General features: G+C 55.3%; 2 protein-coding genes across 2 annotated transcripts; both read right to left on the bottom strand.

Annotated features, from left to right (window-relative positions):
* Positions 1-106: 106 nt before the first annotated feature.
* On the bottom strand, positions 107-1,604 carry EXOSC6 (exosome component 6). The gene is given in 2 exon segments (XM_035336606.1): positions 107-1,248; positions 1,251-1,604. Coding segments are annotated over 2 exon segments (852 nt in total). The 5' UTR covers positions 1,546-1,604; the 3' UTR covers positions 107-691.
* A 35-nt stretch (positions 1,605-1,639) lies between these two features.
* Positions 1,640-15,938, bottom strand: AARS1 (alanyl-tRNA synthetase 1). The gene is made up of 21 exons (XM_035336585.1): positions 15,861-15,938; positions 15,049-15,258; positions 14,120-14,308; positions 13,234-13,379; positions 12,328-12,519; positions 11,564-11,708; positions 10,681-10,826; positions 10,089-10,197; positions 9,848-9,998; positions 9,417-9,541; positions 9,077-9,221; positions 8,209-8,387; positions 7,564-7,677; positions 7,029-7,235; positions 5,883-6,067; positions 5,432-5,540; positions 4,580-4,693; positions 4,097-4,216; positions 3,575-3,661; positions 2,268-2,381; positions 1,640-1,917 (listed from the first exon to the last, which is right to left on the bottom strand). Exons 2-21 carry the CDS (start codon positions 15,190-15,192, stop codon positions 1,732-1,734), a joined length of 2,907 nt encoding a protein of 968 aa, XP_035192476.1. The 5' UTR covers positions 15,193-15,258; positions 15,861-15,938; the 3' UTR covers positions 1,640-1,731.
* Positions 15,939-22,098: the final 6,160 nt, after the last annotated feature.

Raw genomic sequence — 22,098 nt, 5'->3', positions numbered from 1 at the left:
AGGCGAGCCCCAGCGGAGCCAGACCCTGGCTCCAGCTCCTTTTCCCCCAAACCAGGTCAGGGTTTGCAGGGAAGAGGGCCCCAGCAGACTCAGGCAGGCAGAAGACTCACCAGAAAAGGCTAATTTATTGTAAACAAAACAAAACCAAACCCAATGTCTCTGCCACCCTGGAGCACCACGGGCAGGAGTCACGGAGGTCCAAAGTCTGTGACGGGACACAGCGGTCATGGTGGGGACGTCGCAGTGGGGACGTTGTCGTGCCAGGGCCACCCTGGGGCTTGTGGTGGTGCTGAGCCTGCGGGTGGCCGGGCAGGACACATTGGGCTCAGCTGAGGGTCTCCAGTGTGACCAGGGGTGCCTCGGGTGGGTTTGGGGAGTCTCTGGTGGCACCAAGGACGGCTTGGGGAGGCCCTAGAATTGTCCAGCAGCACCAGGGGTGGCCCTGGAGGGGTCTCTGGCAGTGTGCGGGGTGGCTCTGGCAGGCTCCGAGGGTCTCTGGCAGTGCTGAGAGCTGCTCCAGGGGTCTCTTAGCACAAGGGGTGACTCCACAGGTCTCCGGTGGCGTGGGGGGCAGCTCGGGCAGGCCCCGGGGTGTCTCCGCTGGCACCAGGGGAGGCTCCAGGGACCTCCGGAGTCGCATGGGGCAGCTCAGGGTGGCTCCGGGAGCCCCCATCGCCACCGGGGGCGTCCCTCAGGCGCTGTGCGCCGCGTCCCTCCGCCTCGCCGCCCGCAGCAGGCTCTGCCTCAGCACGGGGTACAGGCGGTGGCAGCCGTCCAGGCCGAGCCTCAGCGCCTGCCCCCAGCTCTCGGGGTCCCCTCCGCGGCCTCCCCCGAGCACCGCCGACACCTGGTTGAGGGCGGGCAGCAGCGCCAGCGTCAGGCGGGCGGCGGCGCGGCGCTCCTCGGCCTCGCCGGGCTGCAGCAGCCAGGGCCCGGCGGGCTCCCCGGGGTCCCGGCAGAGCGCGCAGCCCACGGCCAGGTCGTACATCTCCACGCCGGCGTCGGCCAGGGCCAGCGAGGCGGCGCTGACGGCGGCGGCCAGCGCCGAGCCGCCGTCCTGCAGCAGCAGGGCGCTGACGGCCAGGCGGGCCCGCGGGTACCGCGCCAGGCGCACGGCCGGCTCCAGCGCCTCCCGCAGCGCCGCCGCCGCCTCCCGCTCCGCCTCCCGCTCCGCCGCCCCGCCGGGCCTCGGCCTGGCTCCCCGGCCGCTGAAGGGGGCTCGGCGGAACTCGCACACCAGCCGCCCCCCCCCCCCCCCCCCCCCCCCCCCCCCCCCCCCCCCCCCCCCCCGCGCTCGGCCGCCTCCCGCGGCCCCCAGGCGGCACACAGCACCTTGGTGCCGCCGCTCAGCTCCACGTAGGCCGAGCCCTCGGCCTGGCTCAGCAGCCCGGCCCGGGCGAAGAGCGGCCGCAGGGCGCAGGGGTCCCGCGGCCCCGCCGCTTCTCCCTCCCCGGCCCCGTCCTCGTCCTCCTCGGCGCCCGCCGCCCACAGCGCCGGCGGCTGGGACTCGTCGGGGCCCCGCAGGCGGCGGTGATCCAGCGGCATGGCTGCGGCAGGGGGAGGAGGAGGAGGAGGAAGAGGAGGAGGAGGAGCCCAGCCCGCCCCCCCCCCCCCCCCCCCCCCACCCCCAGCGGCACCAGCCCGAGGGCCGCGGGGTTTATTGTCAGCTCCAAGGGGCACGGGGGGCACGGGCAGCAGCAGCCGGGGGAGGGGTCCCGGGGGGGGGTCCCGTCAGTTTTTCAGCTCGCCCAAGTGCAGCCTGGCAAAGTCCGTGGCCAGCCGGAGAGCCTCGGGCAGGCAGCCCACATTCTTGCCCGTTGCCTGCGCCGAGACGTCCTTGCCGCCGCCTTTACCGTCCATCAAGCCGGACACCTCCTGCACCCACTGGCTGGCCTTCAGGCCCCTCTTCACCGACTCCTGGAGAGGAAAAGAAGGCAAAAAGGAGCTTGACGTCGAGCAGGGAGGGAAGGTGGGCAGGAGCAGGGCACCGCAGGACAGAGCTCCTCCACGTGCAGCATCTGGCCCCATGCCTATGGCCACATCAAGTCACAGCTCTCCCCCTTCCCCTTCTGCTCCACAAACAGGACCCGGTGCCTCTTCCCCCCTGCTGCAGCCCCCTGATAACACAAAGCACAAGGCTGTGGCTCTTGTCAACCCATATGATTTTGGGCCTTGTAACATCAGATAGAGCTGCTCTCTGGAGGCTGCAGATCCTCCACCAAGGCTCAGAGAAAGGCACAGGCACGCACACAGACTCTCGGTGTTACCTGGGGTACTTGGCACAGGCAGGTGATTCTGCCAGCTTCATTATCTACAGCAAAGAGCATGGTGGCAGTCTGGGGGGAATGAGTCTTGAAGAGCTTCAGCGATTCATTCAGAGCCTGTAGGAGGACAAAGTCACGGTGGCACACCTTCCTCTGGGCTTGCAACGAGCCTTGCTCAAGACCCTGCAGTACTGTGCAGCCTCCAGGACCCCACTGAGACTTTGGGGACCTGGACTTGCATTAAAACATCCAGCAGCATCCTGCAGTGCCCACTCCTAGGTCATCTTCTGCAGCTGAAAGCTGGGCACAGCTGGCTGTCCCCTCACAGCTGCAGGGACCTGGGGACTCACAGAATTCATGGCTGTGCAGCCCCAAAGCAAGCACCCCTGTGTTTTGCCTAAGAGTAATGGTAGAAAATGAGGAAAACGCTCTGCCCAGGTGTGATGAAAGCTCCCACCAGGAGGGAGGAAACATTCTGCAAAGACCAGGACTCATCAACTACAGCATAAAGAAGCTGCAAGGTATCAGACCCATCCCAAAGGTTTCCCTGTCAGATTGCCACGCCACGTTTGCACCCACTGCAGCGAAGGCCTTGCAAACAAAGCAGTTTTTGACTCCCACACAGCTGTGAGCAGCAGCGCCGGTGTCGTGGAGCTGGAGACAGCAATGGAAAAGGCAAGCAGGAGTCTGAGCAGCACCAGCTCCGAGGCTCCCAAAGTGGAAATTTAAATAGGGCATCAAAACTTGGCTGTTCCAGCCTCGCAGCACAATCAGCCCCCGCTGCATGGCACTTGCGAGGAACAGCGGTGCAACAGAGCACACACAAGGGAGCGTTTATTCACAATAGAAAGAAATTTAACTTGTGCTAAGGGGGAAGGGGCAGCTTCAGCCCTGGCTGGATTAGAACAGGAACCTTGCTGCAGCGGATGAAATGCCCTGGAGCTGGGGAGCTGCTCTGTAATCTGGCCTTGTCCACGCTCAGCCCAGGACAATTTCCAGGGCTGATCTTTAAGCCTGAATTTTTGTGTCAGGACTCCTTTGGGATGAGCCTTACCTGGAACCCAATGCGATTTCCATAGGGGTCCCTATCCTCACCAGATCTGGAAGCTCAGCAAATGGTCAAGACCTCCCCAGCCCTGCGAGCCCATTTGTAAACCCAGTGGGACGCAGGGAATACTACAGAGGTCCTGTCCCTCTTCATTAGCGCTGCTCAGGGCCGGCAGGCGGTGAGACACCAAGCCAACAGAGACCACCCAGCTGCTCCTCAGGCACACGGGAGGTTGTTGAGGATGGACCAGACTTTCCCGTACCTTTGCTGAGGCTCCATTTTCCATTTCCATGATGACCAACGGCTGGTTAGGGTGACTCTCAATGACTTGCTTGGTTTTCTCCAGCACCTGAGGACAGCAGTGTTCAGACACCCACACATTGCATACGGACACAGGAACCACCCAGGCGAAACCTCCCTGCTGAGAGGCCCCCGGGGTGCCCCAACGCAGCCATGGCCCAGCCTGGAACAGCCCCACGTTGGACTGCCAGGAACAAAAGATGCCCAAAGGTGCATGTGTGTTCTGTGAGGCACCAGCAGTGCTGTGTGTGGTTTGTCCTCCAGGAAAATCCAATGGGATCCAGAGGAAGAACCATGCACCACCCTTACCCTGCACCCAGGAGCAGGGACACCACCGCTATGGCAGGAGCACCCCATCTTCCAAGGTAGCAGGCATGGAGGCAGCCACAGCTCAGCTCCCTTCCACACCGGGCACAGTTGGAGCTCCCAGAAGAGCTGCCCATCAACACCCCCACGCTGTCCTTTATTCCCACCCCGTGCTCACTCGTTTCTGGATGTCAGCTTTGCTTGCACGGTCCAGGTCATCCATAACTTTCTTCAGTGCCTTAACAGCCTCTCTGAGTTCATCCTTCTGCCACTGCGGGATTACAGCAGTGGCCAGTGTCTGCAAAACAGGCAGGGGTGGAGGGTTAAAGGGACAGGTGACCGTGGCAGGAGGCAGGGCACGCTGCACAGCACTCATGAACCTCAAGGGCCTTGTCTGGCAGAGCCTGATACATTCCCCTCTCCCAGTCTGACAAGCTCAGGTGTGAGGCTGCAGCACCCACAGGACGCAGGGCTGGGTCCTCTTGAGATTGTGTCCTACGGGGTGCTGGCACAAGACTGTGATTCACCCAGAATTAAACCCTTGAGACTAATTGAGATGAGGTGACCCCCAGGGAGACAGAGGAGCAGGAAGCTGAACTTGGGCCTCATTAACACCACCCGGTGCTGGCAACCAAGGTCCCAGCACTGCTGCCACCCTCACCTCACTGAGGTCCGTGATCTCCTTCTGCACATCCTTGTTGGGTGCTGTCTGCACTTTCACCTTGGCGTCCAGGTCTGACAGCAATTTCTTGAGGCTGTCCACTTTCCTGAGGGCCTAGCAGAATACATTTTGAGTTATATCACGCAGGGAGAGCTTCCAGGCTGGGCTCCTGGCCATCCCCAAGAGTCAGGAAGGCTGCAGCCCCAGGCATGGAGTTCAGTAACTCCTAGGGAAGTAGCAGAGCCATGCAGTGCTTGTCCAGAGCCAGGGTGTGATGCTGGCCGGACTCTTCTTTGCCAGAAGAAATGCCAAGATCCTCCCAAAAGAGGAGAGCAGCTCCCTCACCAACCCCCTTCTCCCACTCTAGGCAGCACCAGCCCAAGCTCACCCAGGACCAAAGCCACCTGCCTCTGCACAAATGTCAGGTGGGATCAGCTCCCACCTCCCTGTTCCTTGCCATTCCCACACTCAATGGAGACCTTGGTGCCAAGGGGCTGAACAAGTTCTGGGGTTTGGTTACTGCTGAGAGCTCTGCATCTGCACCCCATTCTGCAAACCACCTGCAGCCACCTCTGGGACCATGACAGGCCCTTCTACCACCCTGACACAGCAGCTACTGCCAAGACCTCCCCTCCCACCCTCATCTCTCTTTGTGCTGTGTTGGCAGAGCCTAAGCCATGAGCCCCTCAGGCTCTCACACCAATACACCCTGGTGCTGAGTACCCCAGGGGGAACACTGGGCAAACTTTAATGAAATCAGCCTTGGCAAAGGGTTAATACATGTGCATGCATGTGCCAGTGGTGTCCTGCAGGGCTTGGATCTCACAGGAGATCACTCCTGCCTCCTCTTACCTTCCGAGCTTCGGCTCCAGTGACTGCCACTATCCTCCGGATGCCTTTAGCAATTGCTTCTTCTGAAACAATCACGAAATGGCCAGCATGGCCAGAGTTCTGCAAGTGCCTTTGGAAAGAACCCGGAAACAGACCCATAAGAAGAGAAAGTTAAAAGTCCACCTCTCATCTCAGCAGGATTCAGCATGGAAACCAGAAAACCACCCTGTCAGGGAGGCACAGCCAGGGGCAGACAGAAAACCCAGCCTAGCCACCAAAAGCACAGCAGCGAGAGGAGGGTGGTAAGGCCTAGCACTGCCAGAGCCTCTGCATGTGAGCAGGGACAGCATGCAGGCAGTTTCCCTATTTGCCCACCACATACCCACACCTCAACAGCCCCCAGGAGCCCAGGCTCCACGGGGAATCCTTTTCACCCACCCCACTGCCTTCCCTGGTCTCTCCCGATACTCACGTCCCTCCGCAGAACTCGATGGAAGTGATGGAGCCCGCAGGGCCAGAGGGGTCGGCCAGCAGCTCCTCCACAGGGATGCCAATCGAGACCACGCGGACAGGATCGGGGTAGGTCTCATCAAAAACTGCCCGCAGTCCCTGGATAGCTTTGGCTGCTGCAAGAGGGCAGTCCTTGGCGTAGACAGTCTGCAGAGCACAGAAAAGGGGTGCAGGTGAGAGCTGGTCCTGTGAGCTGTGACTGCGGGCCTGTATCTCCAGGGTACCCTGACTTCCTCTGAAAGATCCTAAGAGGGAAGTTACATTCCTCACCTGACCCGGGGTTTGTGGAGCTGCAGGGATCCCAAGATAACTGACAAATCTTCAAAGTCCCTTTTGCCTGTGCCTGCTCGGACCTGCTGTGCTGCTGTACATTCAGATGGTTTCTAACTGGGAACTCCTGAGCAGGACACGGGGTCCTCCTGGGGTCTGTTCTGGCACAGGACTGGCACTGTACAGAGCAACTCTCTTGTCTTTGAGGACACATCACCACTCTGCTAAACCCCTTGGCTATTGCAAACAATATGACACTAGAGCAGACAAGGAACCACTCCAACCCTGCAGAGGGCTCGGTAGCAATGAGCAGATCAATGTGCATGGAGGTTTTCCACTCAAAATCCTCTGAGGTGATGCAAATCTATGAACAGCAATGCATCAGCAGCTCAGAAGATTCCTACTGGGCCAAACTTGCAGTATCCCAGACCATCCAAAAACTTGACTCAAGTTATTTTTTTCCTGAGTACACCTCTACTGGCCAAACCCAAGGATCAAAGAGAGAGAGCTGGCCCCTGGTCAGTGGGAAAAGGTGGCTGAGGCATAAATTTCCTCTCTGCCCTGACACTCTGGGGAAATGGCAATGTGACAAACATTGAACTGCCCTGACAAACAGTACAATGCACAACACAGTCCCAGGAAGGGGAGCATGTTGAAGGAATGGGATTTGAACCAGCCTCCTTCCGAAAGCCGGTGCCTCAGCTGTCCACTGAGCCCATTCCGAACCCTGCAGCAAGCCAGTGAATCTGCCAGGAAAAGGATGGGATCCTTCCCGGAGGATGGGGGCAGCTAAGCACCATCCCACCCCATGGGGCTCACCTCTGCAGCCCGAACCCACCTTTGCCTCCTCAATCATCTGGTTGGCGATGCCTTCAACCTTCTTGATTTCCTGGGTAGACAAGGCTCCCTTGGCCGTGAAGTCAAACCGCAGCCTGTCTGGTGCGACCAGCGACCCTCTCTGGTCAGCCTCCCCCAGCACCGAGCGCAGGGCAAAGTTGAGGATGTGAGTGGCCGTGTGGTTGCTCATGACCGGCCTCCGCCGTGTCTGATGGAGAAAGGCACTGTTAGCTGGGGTCCCATACTAGGGCCATACCGGTCCCAGGATCACCTCCGGCATTGGAAGTGGAGGCTAATGTGCTGGTTCAACAGAAGCTTGAAGTAGCTGAGGTGCCCAGAACCAACTTGCTGCCTTAGAGCCGCAGCTAAGAGAGCAAGATGTTCCCCACCACATTTGTACGTGGCTTTTCCCTGCCAGTCCCCTTTCTGGAGAGACACCATGGACAGAGCAGGTCACGGACACTGCTCTCCAAAGAAAGGAGACAAAATCCAGGGACAAGAGACGGAGCCATCTGTAACAGCGTGCCTTAACTCACCTCATCGATAGACAGCAGGACCTGGTCTCCTACTTTCAAGCTTCCATACAGAGTTCCTATGTGAAGCACGTAGCCGCCTCGGACCTGCACGTTCTTCACAGTGAATTCAGTTTTCTGTACAAAGAGGGAAATGCACCCGGTGAGGGGGGTGACAGGCCAAGCGAGGCGCACAGTCCAGCCAGAGCCCTGAACTACATCTGGAGAGGCACCAGTGAGAGCTGGACTGGTGCACGAGGTATGAGAAAGCAAAATGTCCAGAGGCAGAGCACACAGGGCCACAAAGCAGAGAAGGGAGTGAAAGTGGGGCATGGTTACGGGACACATCACAGCTGAAAGAGGCCCTCAGCTCGAAAGCACTATCCTTCAGCACAGCCACCCCAGCAGCACCACCACCAGAGGCACCCACAACCTGGTGACAGCCTGATGCTGCAGCAGAGTTCAGCACAGCCTCCCAAAAAGCAAAAAGAGCCAACTCCAGCACATCTGTGCAGTGCTGCACCCCTGAAAAAGAATCCTGAGCAGTTCCCAACACCTGCCACAGACAGGAAATCCCTAGAGCTTGCTTGGCGCCTTCTCCTCTGCACACACCTGCCCCGGCCCCAGGTCAGACCGAGACCACTGAAAGGCTCTCAGTGAAAGACTCACATCCTCCCTGCTGTCGTCGTCCTTGACCATGTAGCCCTGGTCATAGATCTGCCCACCCTGCTCGGCGTAGAAGCAGGTCCGGTCCAGCACTATCCCACACTCCTGGCCGGTGGACACCTCCTCCACAAACTTCTTCTCCCTGCGGATGGCTTTCACTGTGGCCACAAGGCTCCCAAAATCTGTCACCAAGACAACAGGCAGCGTCAGTAAAATAGGAAAACCTTGTGGACACCACACGGGAGCAGGATTTCAGAGCAACACGTCCCAGCTATTGCAGGAGCTACCACATTTGGAGGGGGTAAAGAGGAAGAATTAGGGCAACAGCTGGATAACAGGGAATTTCATTCAGTGCTCTCTGTGGCGGGGACTGTCACTTCCTTCCACATCTACGTGGTAGAAGTCAACAGCACACGTGGCTTTGAGCCTGGTGGTTCCTGCATCTCCACCAAATAAAAGAATGAGCAGAAAGAGCCAGAGCAAACAAGTGGGCTGAGGAGCCTTTAAGGACCAAGCAGAACCTGCATCCCCTGTGACACTGGCAAAGGAACAGCTGGGAAACACAAACATGGCAGTGTGGAGAGGCAAAGCTGCAGGACCTGGAATCCCCTAAGTCTCTCTGATCAGCAACAGATCTGAATAGCAGGGCAGAGTTTGAACAGTCTTGCCCTTCTCTTTCTCTGCCCCACTTGTCACAAGCAGACTATTCACCTGCACCCATTTCCACTCCCACCTCCATGTCCCAGGAAAGACGAGCCCAGAGGGGACCTTGCTGAGATGCGTGCTAGGAAGACAAATCAGTTCCTCACAAAGACATGCAGCAGGAAAGGGTTTGGCAGCAGAGGTTGCTCCTGAGAGGGCTTTTTCATACCATAGGTCCCGCTGGGATCTGACGTATAACCATATTTTGGTGAGTCGTCAGTCACCTCCAGCCCTTGGGCCCTTAGCTCTTCGATGGCATAGATGTCCAGCATGAGGAGATCCTCCCCTCCAGCACCTTTGCCCTGGGATTTGAGCTGCCAATGACAAGCACCAAAGGTTAAGAAAACCTACCCCAGCAGTGGTGGACGACAGTGCTGGTGTTTCCCACAGGGCACTGGGAGCTTGAGGGGAGAGCGTGCCCCGTAAGAAAGGAGCAGAGACTCGTGAGCACAAAATAAATGCAGGGACTCCTCCCTGCCCACTCTCAGACCCCCACAGCTGTTACCTACCTGCGCATTTTTCCGCTCTTCTTCAAAGCCCTCCATGTCCACCACAAGGCCTTTCTCCTCTGCAATCAGCCCAGTCAGATCCACAGGAAAACCGTAGGTGTCGTAGAGCAGCCAGGCAGTATCACCTCCAGAGAAAAAGCAGAGAGTCATCATGCCTGTTCCGTGACAGTGCTCTCCCCTTGGCTTTGTGCTACTGCAGGACAGCAAATGGGGCTGGTGAACACGAACAGCTACACAGCTCCTCGCTGACAGCCTCCAGGGCACAGAGATCATTCTACACAGGCCAGAGAAGAGAGGGGTGGCCCAGCTCTGAGTTTCCAGCTCTGTGCCCATCCCACCTTCCATCATTTCTCAGTTCCCAGCCCAACTCAGCCCTTGGTCCCAGGTGATAAATGCCTTTTGGTGCACACAGGCGGGAGTCACAGCCTCACCAGGAATGGTTTTACTGTCGCCCAGGCTCTGGATCTTCCTGTCCAGGATACGACGTCCTCTGCTCAGTGTTTTCAGGAACTGATCCTCTTCTTCATTGATAATGTCCTTCACCATATCCGGGTCCTTCTTCAGCTCAGGAAAGGCATCTCCCTGCAGACCCAAAAGGATTCAGCATGGAGGTCTGCACACCTCTGCAGACGAAGTCTTCAGCAGATACACTGGAGAAGGGGAAGAACTCACCAGTGACTGCACCACAACGTCAACCAGAGTAGCAAAGAAGCCCTTGGGGGCGTTGAGTTTCTCATGGGAGTAGCGCACAGCCCGTCGGAGAATCCGTCTCAGCACATACCTAGGAACAGCAGAGCCCCTCAGTGCAAACATCACACCTCTGAGTTGTTCTCAGGATCCACCGGCACCCACCAACCAGCACCCCTTCCCAGACCTCAGCCCCAGGACTCAAACTCACTGTGAGCTTAAAAGTCATCCTGTGAGTCCAGCGGTACCCACAGCACAGCCCCCCCCAGCCCAAACGTCATTGTTTTTTTGATGGCAGCACTGCACAAAACAGACTCCTGTGCCTATCTGTCCACGGCAATCTGTTTTGGGCACTGATACAGCAGGACTGGTACTCACAAGAACCCTCAGACCTGCGTGTCCTGGCCTTTTGGGAGGACTTTGCCACAGGGATTCTAATACACTGAGCAAACGCTCTGCTATCCGCTGCTTCAGTGATGAATTCAGACATCCCAGAGACACACCAGGTCCCGCTGCCTTCAGGGAAGCCGTGCCGAACAGAACGGGTGCAGCAGCACCGCGGCAGCTCCCTTCTTACCCTCTGCCAGTGTTGTCAGGTCTGCCCCCATCGGAGAGGGCCAGCGTGATGGTCCGCGCGTGGTCCGCCAGCACGCGGTAGGCCATGTCAATGCCATCCGCGTCCTCAGCGCCGACCTGCCCCGTGTACGGCCTGGCACCCGTGCCCTGTGCAGAGAGGAGAAGGCGTTAGGCAGACGGGGTGGTAACGGACAGCAGGGATCAGCAGTGAGGCAGAACAGGGGCCAGCCTCGTCCCGCTGCCTGCGGCCACGCAAATGGCACGGTCCTCTGGGAAAGGGGTGACTTGGTGAAGCCGGGGAAGACGGAGGGCTGTGAGGCTGCGCGTGCTGCCGGCACTTCCAGGGATGAAGGGTCTCCAAGACCAGAGGGAGGCAGAGCCAACTTATCCCATCGCTGAGAGCCCAGGACAGAAGAGGGAGGGAGGGAGGCAGAGCATACAGGGGACCAAAAGGGAAATCTGTTCTGCACACAGGCTCACAGGCTCTGCCCTGGCATAACCTGCCCAGCCAAGAAACCTTTCAAATTCCGTCATGCTGGACAGGGCCCCAGCTCCCCTCTTTTAGGGCATTTCCATCTGTACCCAAGGGAAAGACATCGCTGTAACAAAGCAGTGCCCGCACGTGGTGTGGTTCACTTGGAACGCCTGGGAGAGCTGCACTGCTCCTGTCCCTTGTTCTTGTCTGCAAACATGCCCCAAGGCAGCAATCACAGGGACAGCCAACGTTCCTACCCTCAGCAAAGTACAAACCCACAGGGCTCACAGTAGCTGGGAAAGCAGAGACCTGCAGACACGACCATCCCTGTCTGACCTGCACCGTGCATCTCCCCAGAGACCCAGGGTATGGATGCAGCTGGATCAGGCCCTGGCTCTCCAGTTTGTACCTTTTGAATGGCTTCAAAGTAAGGCAGGAAAAGGTCAGTGTCATAGTTGGACATCTTGTTCTGCAGCACCGAAACCAGCCGCTCCAGGCCCATCCCAGTATCAATACTTTTCTTGGGAAGAGGTTTCAAGGTGCCATCAGCTTCCCTGCCCAGCCACAAAAAAAGAAAAACGCAAGCTGTTAAGGACGGAGGCTCTGCAGGGGCATCCCCAACTCTCCTCTCACCTTTACCACATTTATGACATGGGCCCACAGACAAGCCACACACAAGGCAACTTTAATAAAATATAATTAACAAGACTCAATGGCAACTTAGACCCAGAGGAGGATGGCATTGATGTTCCACTGATTCCTGACAGATCAGCTGAGAGAACCTTTCCAGTCTGTCCCCAAAACCAGCGTGACTGATCTCATCTCTACTGGTGGGCTAGGGCCAGACCATCGCAAGGCACGCAGCTCCCAGACAAGTGGGAATAACAAGAAAACCCAATCCTGTTGGTCTCAAGAACCCAATGGGAGACCCTAAATGAAAAGCAAGGCTCCAAAGGTGCTCCCTGGGTTAACAGCAGTGTGTCCAGCCTCCCCTACAGCTCTCACTTCCAGTGGGGCAACACCGGAGTCCAGCAGCTTGCTACAGCACCCGAATTGCTGGTGATGCTTGCAGGTATAGGAACGAGGCAAAACAGCAAAGCAGTACAGAGGTGCCTGGGTTAGAGTGCTGGGAGCGTAGCCAAGCTGCCCGCCTGGGAAGCAGCTCTTACTCACCTGTTGAACTGTATGAACACCAGGTTCCAGATCTCCAGGACGTTGGGGTCATCCTGATTGACCAGGTGCGAGGCATCCCTGTCCCCGATCCGGTCATAGTGGATCTCACTGCAAGGGCCACAGGGGCCTGTGTCTCCCATTTCCCAGAAGTTGTCCTTCATATTGCCAGGAAGAATCCTGCCCTCAGGCAGCCTGTAACAAGAAACTTCCGCTGACCAACAGAGGCAAGAATTCCCCCACCTGGCGGGGAATCCCACAACAGAAATCTCAGTGCGCTACTTCCCTGGATGAACAGATGAAATTACCCAGGGGTAGAACATCTATCTTACGAAGAGAAAAGAGTGGGACTGGAGGGGACCAGGCTGAGTGGCAGGCTACGACTGAGGGTTAGAAAAATCCCAGAGGTTCAAAGCAGAATCAGACACACTCTGAAGGCACAGGTCCCCAGGCAGCCACTAAGAGGAATACATGGACAGTCTCTGAACATACTTAAACAAATGACTGCGGATGCTGGGAGGGGAAGATGAAACGAGTAGAGATCGCAGTCAGGGTTGCCTGCTTTCCTTAGCAGCATCTTCTCAACCGCCCCCAGAGGCAGCACACTTGGCTGGACAGACCACTGATCTGACCCAGCAGGGCACTTCTTATGTTCTTAAGCTTACACAAGAGATTTTGAAATGAAAGCACTAGGGCCTGACCTAGTCTCAGTCTCTTCTATCTAATGCCAGTGCTTCCTTTTGGCTTTGTAGCTCCACCACCCTGCAAACATTATTTGTGACATTTCAATGTTGTTAAAACCTCCTGTTATGCGTGCTCTGCCTCATAGCTCATGGCATCTTTCTCTGAATAAAGCCACACAGATACTGTTCATCAAAACACAAAGCTTCCCCAGTTGAAGGCCCTCACCCCAAATTCAGCCAGATCTGCTTGCATTCCAGATCTGGCTGCAGTCCTGCAGCCTCGTTTCCACCAAAGTAAGTGACGTAGAGTCTTTCAGCAGGGATGCCAAACTCCTTGGTGAGAAGGTCCAGTGCCAGTTTGCAAGCAAGCTCCTGCAGAAGGAAAGATGAGATGAGCAAGTGAATGCAAACAGAGCCTCCCTTCAATGTGCAGTACCTGCCCACGCAGAGTACCGGCTACTGCAGGTATCCCTGGCTGCCCTGGATCTACCCAGTAAGTCTCTCAAACATGCAGAAACCTTCCACACCAAGTCTCTCCTGAGGTCCCCTTGTATTACCAGCTTTATCAGACAGAAGCTGGACCAAAGCAGCTCTCTGCTCTGAAACAGTCAAGAGCTTTCAGATTTTTGGCGTAAGAAGCAGGCAAATTAATATACGTGAGAAACATCTCACAGAGCTCTCCAGATATCATGTTCTCTGTGAAAAAAAAAAAAGCCCTTAAAATCTGTTGTAATGCTGTATTCTTAACATCCCTGTCGTGATATGAACCCTACACTAGCAAGAAGCTTGGGAAAGAATATTGATATTTCATGATCACTCCTATATGAGGTCCTTCTAGTCACACAGCACATGCAACTCCCCACAGCTCCAGGACAACCATTAAAACCTCTGCCTGAAGACTCCAAGCTGCCAGAGTCAATATAATCAGCTTTGTCGACCTTAAGTAATTAATCACAAAACATTCTGCAATCGGAGGAGCTTATTCCAAGGAAATCAAATGTATGTTAGGAGCTACTCTGTCCCAAGAGATTCTCCTTCCTCTTGGAAAATGCTCCGCTGAGTCTACAGAGACATATAAATTTGTGCAAGAGATTCAGATTAGACTATTTTACCTTGAAATAATCCCCAAAGGACCAGGAGCCCAACATCTCAAAGAAAGTGTGGTGGTAGACATCTTTCCCCACGTCATCCAGGTCATTGTGCTTGCCCCCAGCTCGGATGCACTTCTGAGTGTTGGTAGCTCTGCTCAGTTTAGCAAGCGGGTGCGAGGGGTCGATAGTGTTGAGGAAGATGGGTTTGAACTGAGAGGACAGAAAAAAGGGGAAATCAAGGAAAGCACTAGGAGCCTGTTTTCATATATTGAAAGCCCCAGGAAGGCAGTCTCATCTACATCACAGTGCCACTGGTCTGGATTCCCCTGAGGCAGCCTTCAGAAACTCCAAGCCTGCGGTTTGCTGCACGGAAGGAGGATGCAGGGCCCAGCACACCTGCACATGTGCCTGGGGCACACCAAACCCTAGGGCTTCCAAAGGGACTGAAAATAGCCAAAGTTCCCAATTGCCAAAATCAGTGAAAGCTCCAGCAGAACCCTTCCAGCAGCCCAGCCCCAACTGCTCATTAAAGATAGTAATTTGTGCCAAAATTCTCACTGCAACTATTTACAGCACTGCCTGTGGTCCAAAGGGTCAAGGAAGAGAGACTGGCAGCACTCACGCTGCATCACAATCAGCCCAGCAGGCACAGAAACCTCTCCCAGTGCTTTGGCTGACTCTGCAATAGCACATGGGACTCCAGCAGACACACCAGCCACCTCTTTGTGACCAGAAGAAGGAGAATGCAACAATAATTATCCACACGATCCGCAGAAGAAACGGCTAGTTATATTGTCTGTTTGAAAATTCTATCTTCAGGATGCAAACAGCCAAATATAAGCCTCACTTTAGCAAAACCAAAGCACTTTAGCACTCCAAAAGCTCTGCATACAACTTCACAGACTGCAGCTGCTACAAGCTATGTTCGCGAGGACCAGAGCAGGACCTACCTGATTCATACCAGCATTGGCAAAGAGCAGTGTGGGGTCATCCAGAGGGATCGTGGAGGAAGAGTGCACATAGGTATGCTGGTTTTCCTTGAAGAAGTCAATAAATCGTTGCCGGATCTGGCTAGCTGTCAGTGTAGATTCCATCCTGAAGCTGCAGGTCACAGCTGTCCAAAGCAGGCAGAAGGGAAAGCGGCAAGGCCGCGGTGCAGTCTGAGGAGACAATAACCCCAGAATCATTAGGCTTGGAAAAGACCTTCAGGATCACCTGGCTCAACCATCCCCCTAGTACCAATGTCACCAGCTCCTACGCGCTGTCATCTCGGGCAAGAACATCAGGATCACTGCTTTTATCTCCTTCATGGCCCTTCTGCCTTGATGGCCATTCTCTGCAGCCCCTCGGTTTATCGACGCGCCTGCCCCACGCGGTGCTGGCCCCGACCCAAGCATCCCCTCCCCGACCTCCCTGGTTTCTGCAGCTCTGGAATCTCTTTACAAAGGGCTTTCCGAGCCAGCCAGCTCCATGCTGAGCCGGCCCTGAGGCCGCCCGCCCCGCTGCACCCCGAGGGAGGCCTGGGAGCCCCGCAGTCACTCCGGGGAGGCTGGGGCTGGGAGCCACAGGGCCACCCCCACCCGCGGGGACCGGCCCCGCGCGGAGCCGCCACAGCCCGCAGGGCCCCCGGGAGGAAGGAAGGAGCCGGCCCGGGCCCAAGGGCACCGGGGGAGCCGGGATCGGCCCCGGCACGTCCGGGCCCGGCCGCCTCCGAGGGGTCCCCGGCCCCGCGCCCCCCGCCCGACCTCGGTCCCGGTCCTACCTCGTCGGGCGCCGCCGCCGCCCCTCGCCCCACGCCGCCGGCCTCACCGCAGAGCCCGCAGCGCCCGTCGCCCGCCTCCGATTGGCTGCCGGGGCCGTCGCTCAGGCGAAGCCCCGCCCGCTCCCCCTCTCCCGGCCAAGGGGAGGGCCGCCCGCCGGCTGATGCAATGGAGGGACGCGGCGGCCACGTGACGCAGCTGGGATGAAGCCGAGCAGGGAGGCGCCATTTTAGGGTTGCCCGCAGTGTGCCCTCTAAGGGGGCTCGGGGGGGCTGCGATGGAGAGGCGCCCGTAGGGGCTGGGCCATGCGGCCCCGGGCCTTCTGCTGCCCGGCACAGCCCCGCATGCGATCCTCTGGCCTCGTTCCCTCCTGTGGAGGGCACAAGCAGCTTCCCAAGGCTCAGACCTAGAAGGTCAAGAACTTACAAAGCCTGTGCGTGGGTCAGAGGGGACAAAGTCGTGGTGCAGCTGCTAATTGGCAGGCTCCTGTGCTTGCCTTACTGTACAGAAGCACAGAATCACAGTGAGGTGTGGGATGGAAGGGACCTTAAAGATCATCCAGTCCAACTCCTGCCATGGTCAGGACACCTCCCACCAGCCCAGGCTGCCCAGAGCCCCATCCAGCCTGGCCGTGGGCACTGCCTGGGATGGGGCAGCCACAGCTCCTCTGGGCAGCCTGTGCCAGTGCCTCACCACTGCTGTGAAGAATTTCTTCCTAATGTCTAACCTGAATCCGCACTCTTTTAGTTTAGAGCTGTTGCCCCTTGTCCTATCCCTTCACTCCCTGACAGAGTCCCCCTGCAGCTTTCCTGCAGCCCCCTTTAGGCACTGGAAGGCTGCTGTAAGGTCTCCCCAGAGCTTTCTCTTCTCCAGGCTGAACAGCCCCGGCTCTCTCAGCCTTTCTTCATAGGAGAGTACCTCCTCTGGACCTGCTCCAACAGGCCCATATCCTTCTTATGCTGGGGGCCACAGAGATGGATGCGGTGCGCCAGGTGGGGTCTCATGAGAGCGTGGATAAGTCCATGTCATAGCAGGTACACCTCAGAAGGGACGGTGCCCCGTGGAAAGTCCACGCTGCAGCAGGGTTAAGGGTTTACTGCAGCGATAAACTCTATGGCCTGGTCCAAAAGGGAAATGGGTGGAGACTGCAACGGCTACACTTTTAAACTGCTGTAACCCATGATCTGAGTTGCATGTGTTAGGAAGTACTTCGGCAAGAACAACTCTAACCAAGGAAGGACAAGCTTCACAATAAACAGTGCAAGTGCAGCAGTGACCTGATCTGAGGTGGCTGTGGCATGCACCACCTCTCCTGTCCTGAGCCAACACCGTAACGGAGGCCAAGTCATGAACTAAACACACTCAGTGTACATGTTACGGACATTTTATAGATGATTTACAGGGGTGGTCCTCTCCAACCAGCATGGTTCCGCAGGTGTCTTGACAGCATTGCGCTCTTGTAGATTAGTCTCATCTCTTCCCTACAGCATCCCTTCTGGCTGCTGCTGGAGCCCTTCTGGCCCCAAGCTGTGTTTCCTGAACCGTGAGCAAGTCTGCACTGCTGTCTTGCTTGGCCTTGTTTGCCATCAGCCACTTCCAAAGGTGGCTTACTGCTTGCCTTCCTCAGCTCTGCTGTCCTGCAGCCGATGCTGCTCCTTCAGCCCTCTTTGCTTGTATCAGCTGTCTCCTTCCCAAGTAGCCTGGAAGGAAAAGAGGAAACTCCAGTCTTGGTGTTTCCTAATGGCAATTCTGCTCTGGGTGCTGCTTTGCTCCTGCTCAGCAGCAGGAGCAGGCAAGTCTGCACAGTGCAATTGCGTGCATGGGTGATGACACCCTCAAAAACACCTTCTGCAGCAGATCTGAGTCTAACACCAACCAAATCCACACCCAGCAAGTTAATTTATTTCTCCATGGCCACAGTCTTCCCACCAAGATGTAAGGAACCATCACTGCTTTTTCCTCTCCATGCTCTTTCACCTGAAAGCACACCTTAGAGCCCCTTTGCCATCTCCCAGTTGCTGGCCCAAATATTTCTTCGGCAAGTGCCAGACCTAGAATCATCCACATGCACAGGGAATAACCATCTCTGTCCCTCTGCCAGGCTGAGCGGGGCTGGGCAACAGGTGTGTGTTTTGGCCACAACCAGATGTGACAGATCCATCCCCACTACTTTCCTCTTTGTATTTCCTCACCCCACTTAAATTCAGGTTGCTCCAATTCTTCAGCTAAGCATATCCATTTTGGCTGAGACTTTTTACATGGAGTTTCTTTGTTTCCTTTAGCACATTACTCACTTCTGCCTTCTGTGTCCCCAGGCTGGTCTGAGCTGCAAGAGCCTTGGCTTTGTGGGCACCTGTGGGTCTGCTGGGCATCCAGCATTGTCCTCCTGTGGACGACGGGCGATGGAATGAGGACAGGGAGATGGGTGAGGGCTGTGGGCTTGGTGCCCAGCAGCAGGAGGATGGGGCTGCAGGGAGCTGGGGGACTTCTCTGCTGGCTGCTGGGTGAAAGCATGTGTACAACTTGAGCCTGCTGCAACCTCACTGCTACAAGCAGAGCTCTGCCCTCCCTCTGCACCCAGGCTGGGCTTGAAAAGCTCTTAGATTACCATCCCCTGGTTCAACTGTCCCAAACTCACCTCCCATATCAGGAGATCTCCAGCCACAGCCCAGGTTTGGACCTACTTAAGTCCCTTCCATTTCTTGGTTGTGTTTCCAAGTGCTCTTCTGAGCTCTGAGTGGAGGTGACTCTTCTCAGGCTGGGACCACAGCGGTGCCACTGGTGACTTCCAACCCCCTGCTCCATCCCTTTGTCTGCAGGCTCTGCGAGAATTATCCGCCCAGCACCCCAGCTTCAGACTGGTCCAGCTAGGTGTGGTGCAACCTCCCTGCCCGCGCTGGGCATGCTCCTGGCACTCTGCTCACCGTGGGGATGGGAACGGGGACAGCTTTGCCAGACCTTGGTGGTGGCAGCATGGGAATGCCTGGGAATGTCTGGCAATGCTCCCCACAAGCAGAGCTGTCCTCTGGCTGGATGCCATCAAACTGGCTTTAGAGGGAGGCAGAGGTGGGTCTGGACCAAGTTTCAAGGGAAAGGCATGAAATCTGTTCTCCAATTTGCCTAGCATTTTGGGTTGGGACACACAGGTTCACCAACCAAACAGTTTTTGAGTAGCAGGGTTAGATTGGTGTCTTTTTGGAAGTGGTCACGGTCACATTTCCTTTGCTATTGATAAAAGGAGAGAAAAGAAACAGGCTAAAAGGACACACGTGGGAAATGTGGCCATGTGCTGGTGTTAGCATCCCAGGTTGCTGCTCAGGGTCAGAGGCGTGCTCCTTTTTGGGATGTCTGCCAGGTTCGGTGACAAACAGACCCAAAGAGGACAAGGATGTGGGGAAGGAAAGGGAGAGCAGAGAAGATGGCATTTTGTGTTGCCAAAGCTGGGGGGTTCGTTTGCAGGGAGCTTCCAGGGATGGATGCTCTCGGAAGAGGACAGAGCAGGGGTGAAGCATTGCATCTGTGGAGGGAGAAGGAGCTCCAGGCTGAGCAATGTGGTCTCCTGCAATGTGTCTCAAGGGGCAGACAAGCAAGGTCTGCTCGCAATTGCCATCACTGTAATCAGAGAGGTAGGAAGCAGCCAGCACTTCTAAATACTTACGAGTATTTCCTTGGAGCCGACGATGAGAAAACCAAATGAAGGAAATGCAAATACTCCATCAGTTTCTACCTGACTATTAATTTGTTAAAAATCACCATCAGCCTAATGTTCACTTGAATCCTTCTGACTTGAACCTAAGTTCAAGTGAATTTTTAGCATTTCTTAACAAAGAAGGCATCCCCGAAGTCAGTCTTTACTAAAAATATCTGCAAATCTCTCTCTCATAATTGAATAGATTAATGAAGTAGAAAATCTTCTTTGTAATAAAAAAAATTAGCATCTCCAAAAGTACCTGTGAGCCCCAACTGGCATTGTGTGTTAGGAAAAGCAAACTTACATTGCTCACTGAAGCATAAAGGAGACATCTCAAGGGGTCATCCACGGAATGAAAAGCCTTTCCAAAAACAAAAGCACTCCAAAAGACAGGCTATAAAGTTCCGAAATGAGCTAACCAAACCAGTCAAACAAACCAAACTCCATCTTAAGGAATGGTTAACTTCAAACTGATAATAGTAGTGCTCTTTTCAGAAAGGAAAGAAATGAACTCTCAAATGGAAAAGTCCTGTCACATTCTATCATTCTCCATTTCTTTCTTTCCCCTTCTAATCCCTTCATTTCTTCCAGCTGAAAGATGAGGCTTCTGGGTGTGCACATGCCTTGTAGGCACCATTTCAGCAATTGTGGAGGGGAGATAAGAGGTTGCCTGAGGCTAATTTGGCTGGTCTAGCAATAGGAACATGCTTGTCCCGCATGCTTGCCCCCCTTCTCCCTTGGAGCAAGGACTTGGCCAGTCCAAACACAGAAATTAATCATTCACCCCAGCCAGTGGGCAATCCCTTGCATGTGGTGGAGTGAGAGTCCAGATCTCCGCTTGTGCATTGCCCAAAAAGAACTCCCCAGAACGTGTGCTGTGAAGTGTCATGAAGCTGATCATACATGAGATGTTCATGCTGAAATGTCCACACGGAAATGTCCCTGCTGTTGTCATGAATCCCACGGCTGCTTCCCCAGGAGCCCAGCGACGTGGTGGCTGGGGGAAGGCTTTCGGTGCCAGCAGCATCAGCCCTGAGCTGACCGGCACCTGAACATGTTTGGGCTCTCATTCTGCATCCTCAGCACAAAAGTCAAAGTCCAAAATCACAAACAGCTCCAAATTCAAGCCAGGTGTTGAGAAAAAGATGCTGGTTTCATAAGGGAATGCTCATCTTCCAAAAATCTATTGTGCCCGGTGAAAAATTAACTCCCACACTGCAGCATTTCTCATCAAATCCCACAGACAATTTTCTCATCAAATTCCCCCCACAACGTTCTCATAGCACCTCCCCAAAGGCCTGTGCTGCTGGAGCAAGTCCCAGTCACTCAAATGCTTTAAAAGAAGACTTGAGGTCTTCAACCCCCACCATAAATCCACCAAACTGGTTAAAAATGCCAAGAAAAAGGCATATCCTGGTGCTAATCAGTTCAAGGGAAGAGCGGGCTGTCTTCAGCCCTGCCCACCCTTGCAAAGTCAGTCTTGTGCAAGCTTGAGAACAGAAACATTGAGGGCAGGGGGCAATAAGAGAGCCAGTTCCCCAGATTCTCCCCGCAGCAGGCTCATCAGATCAGCACTGCAAAGCATGCGTGCAGGAATGTGTGCGCAGGGGCTTGCACTCAGCAGCACAGGCACAGCCCAAGGTGCACATGAATATTCATGGAGCTTATGGGCTCGGTGGTGCACTTGTGATAGAAAAAAGCAATCCAGATGTTAAATGTTGGCCTAACCGGCCCATTTCAGATGGGTAATGTGTTCATGTGACCCCTTTTAAATGAACAATGGACGTTTCTTTGGGGTAAGCACTCATCAAGTGATGCAGATCCTGACAAGCAAATCCAAAAACTCAAGCAACCAAACACAAACTTAAAAGATACCACCCCTACTGGTTTCATGAAAAAAAAAAAGGAGCAATTAAATCTTAGCAGATTTTCAAAGAGATCCAAACAAGTGCTTATCCCTGTTACAAAAATTTCAGGAAAATCAATAATTCTGGTTGCCGGAGAGGGCTTTAACCCACAGCCTGGGCTGGAGCATCTGTAGAAGAGGGGAGGTTGAGAATCCGTGAGCAAATGCTACAAGTCTTGGGAAGTGGTGGAGTGGAAGATCAGTTTTAGCACAAATTGTTAAAAACTTAGAAAAGGCTACTCGAAATGATCTGAGTGGATATCAACCAGGAAAGATCTTTGTGTAATTCAGTAATAAAATTAATCTGTTCCTGATAGGTGAGCAGCCCCGATAGCCACTGTGCAATACAGGACACCTAGAGCGTCCTATATCATTTCTCCAAAAATGCTGTCCGTCGTTAAAAACTGTACACCCAGCTGTGGTTGGCTCCTAGTGGAAGTGACACATGAACTACATCTGGGAGCCTCAGCGTGCAAGGACCAAGCACCTCTTATAAAACAGAACCCCTCCTACAATCATAACTTCCTTGAATACACGAAGCAAATATGGTTCTGTCCTTCTTTTTGCCCCGGCAGACACAGTGGACCTGCCCAGCATCCGCGGGGCCGTGCAGGTGGTGGAGTCTTGTCTGGAGGGCCAGGGC

This window comes from Oxyura jamaicensis, chromosome 11 (genome assembly GCF_011077185.1).
Source record: "Oxyura jamaicensis isolate SHBP4307 breed ruddy duck chromosome 11, BPBGC_Ojam_1.0, whole genome shotgun sequence".
Taxonomy (NCBI): domain Eukaryota; kingdom Metazoa; phylum Chordata; class Aves; order Anseriformes; family Anatidae; genus Oxyura; species Oxyura jamaicensis.
Note: the sequence above shows the minus strand (reverse complement) of the source record. Positions and strands in the feature narration are given on the sequence as shown.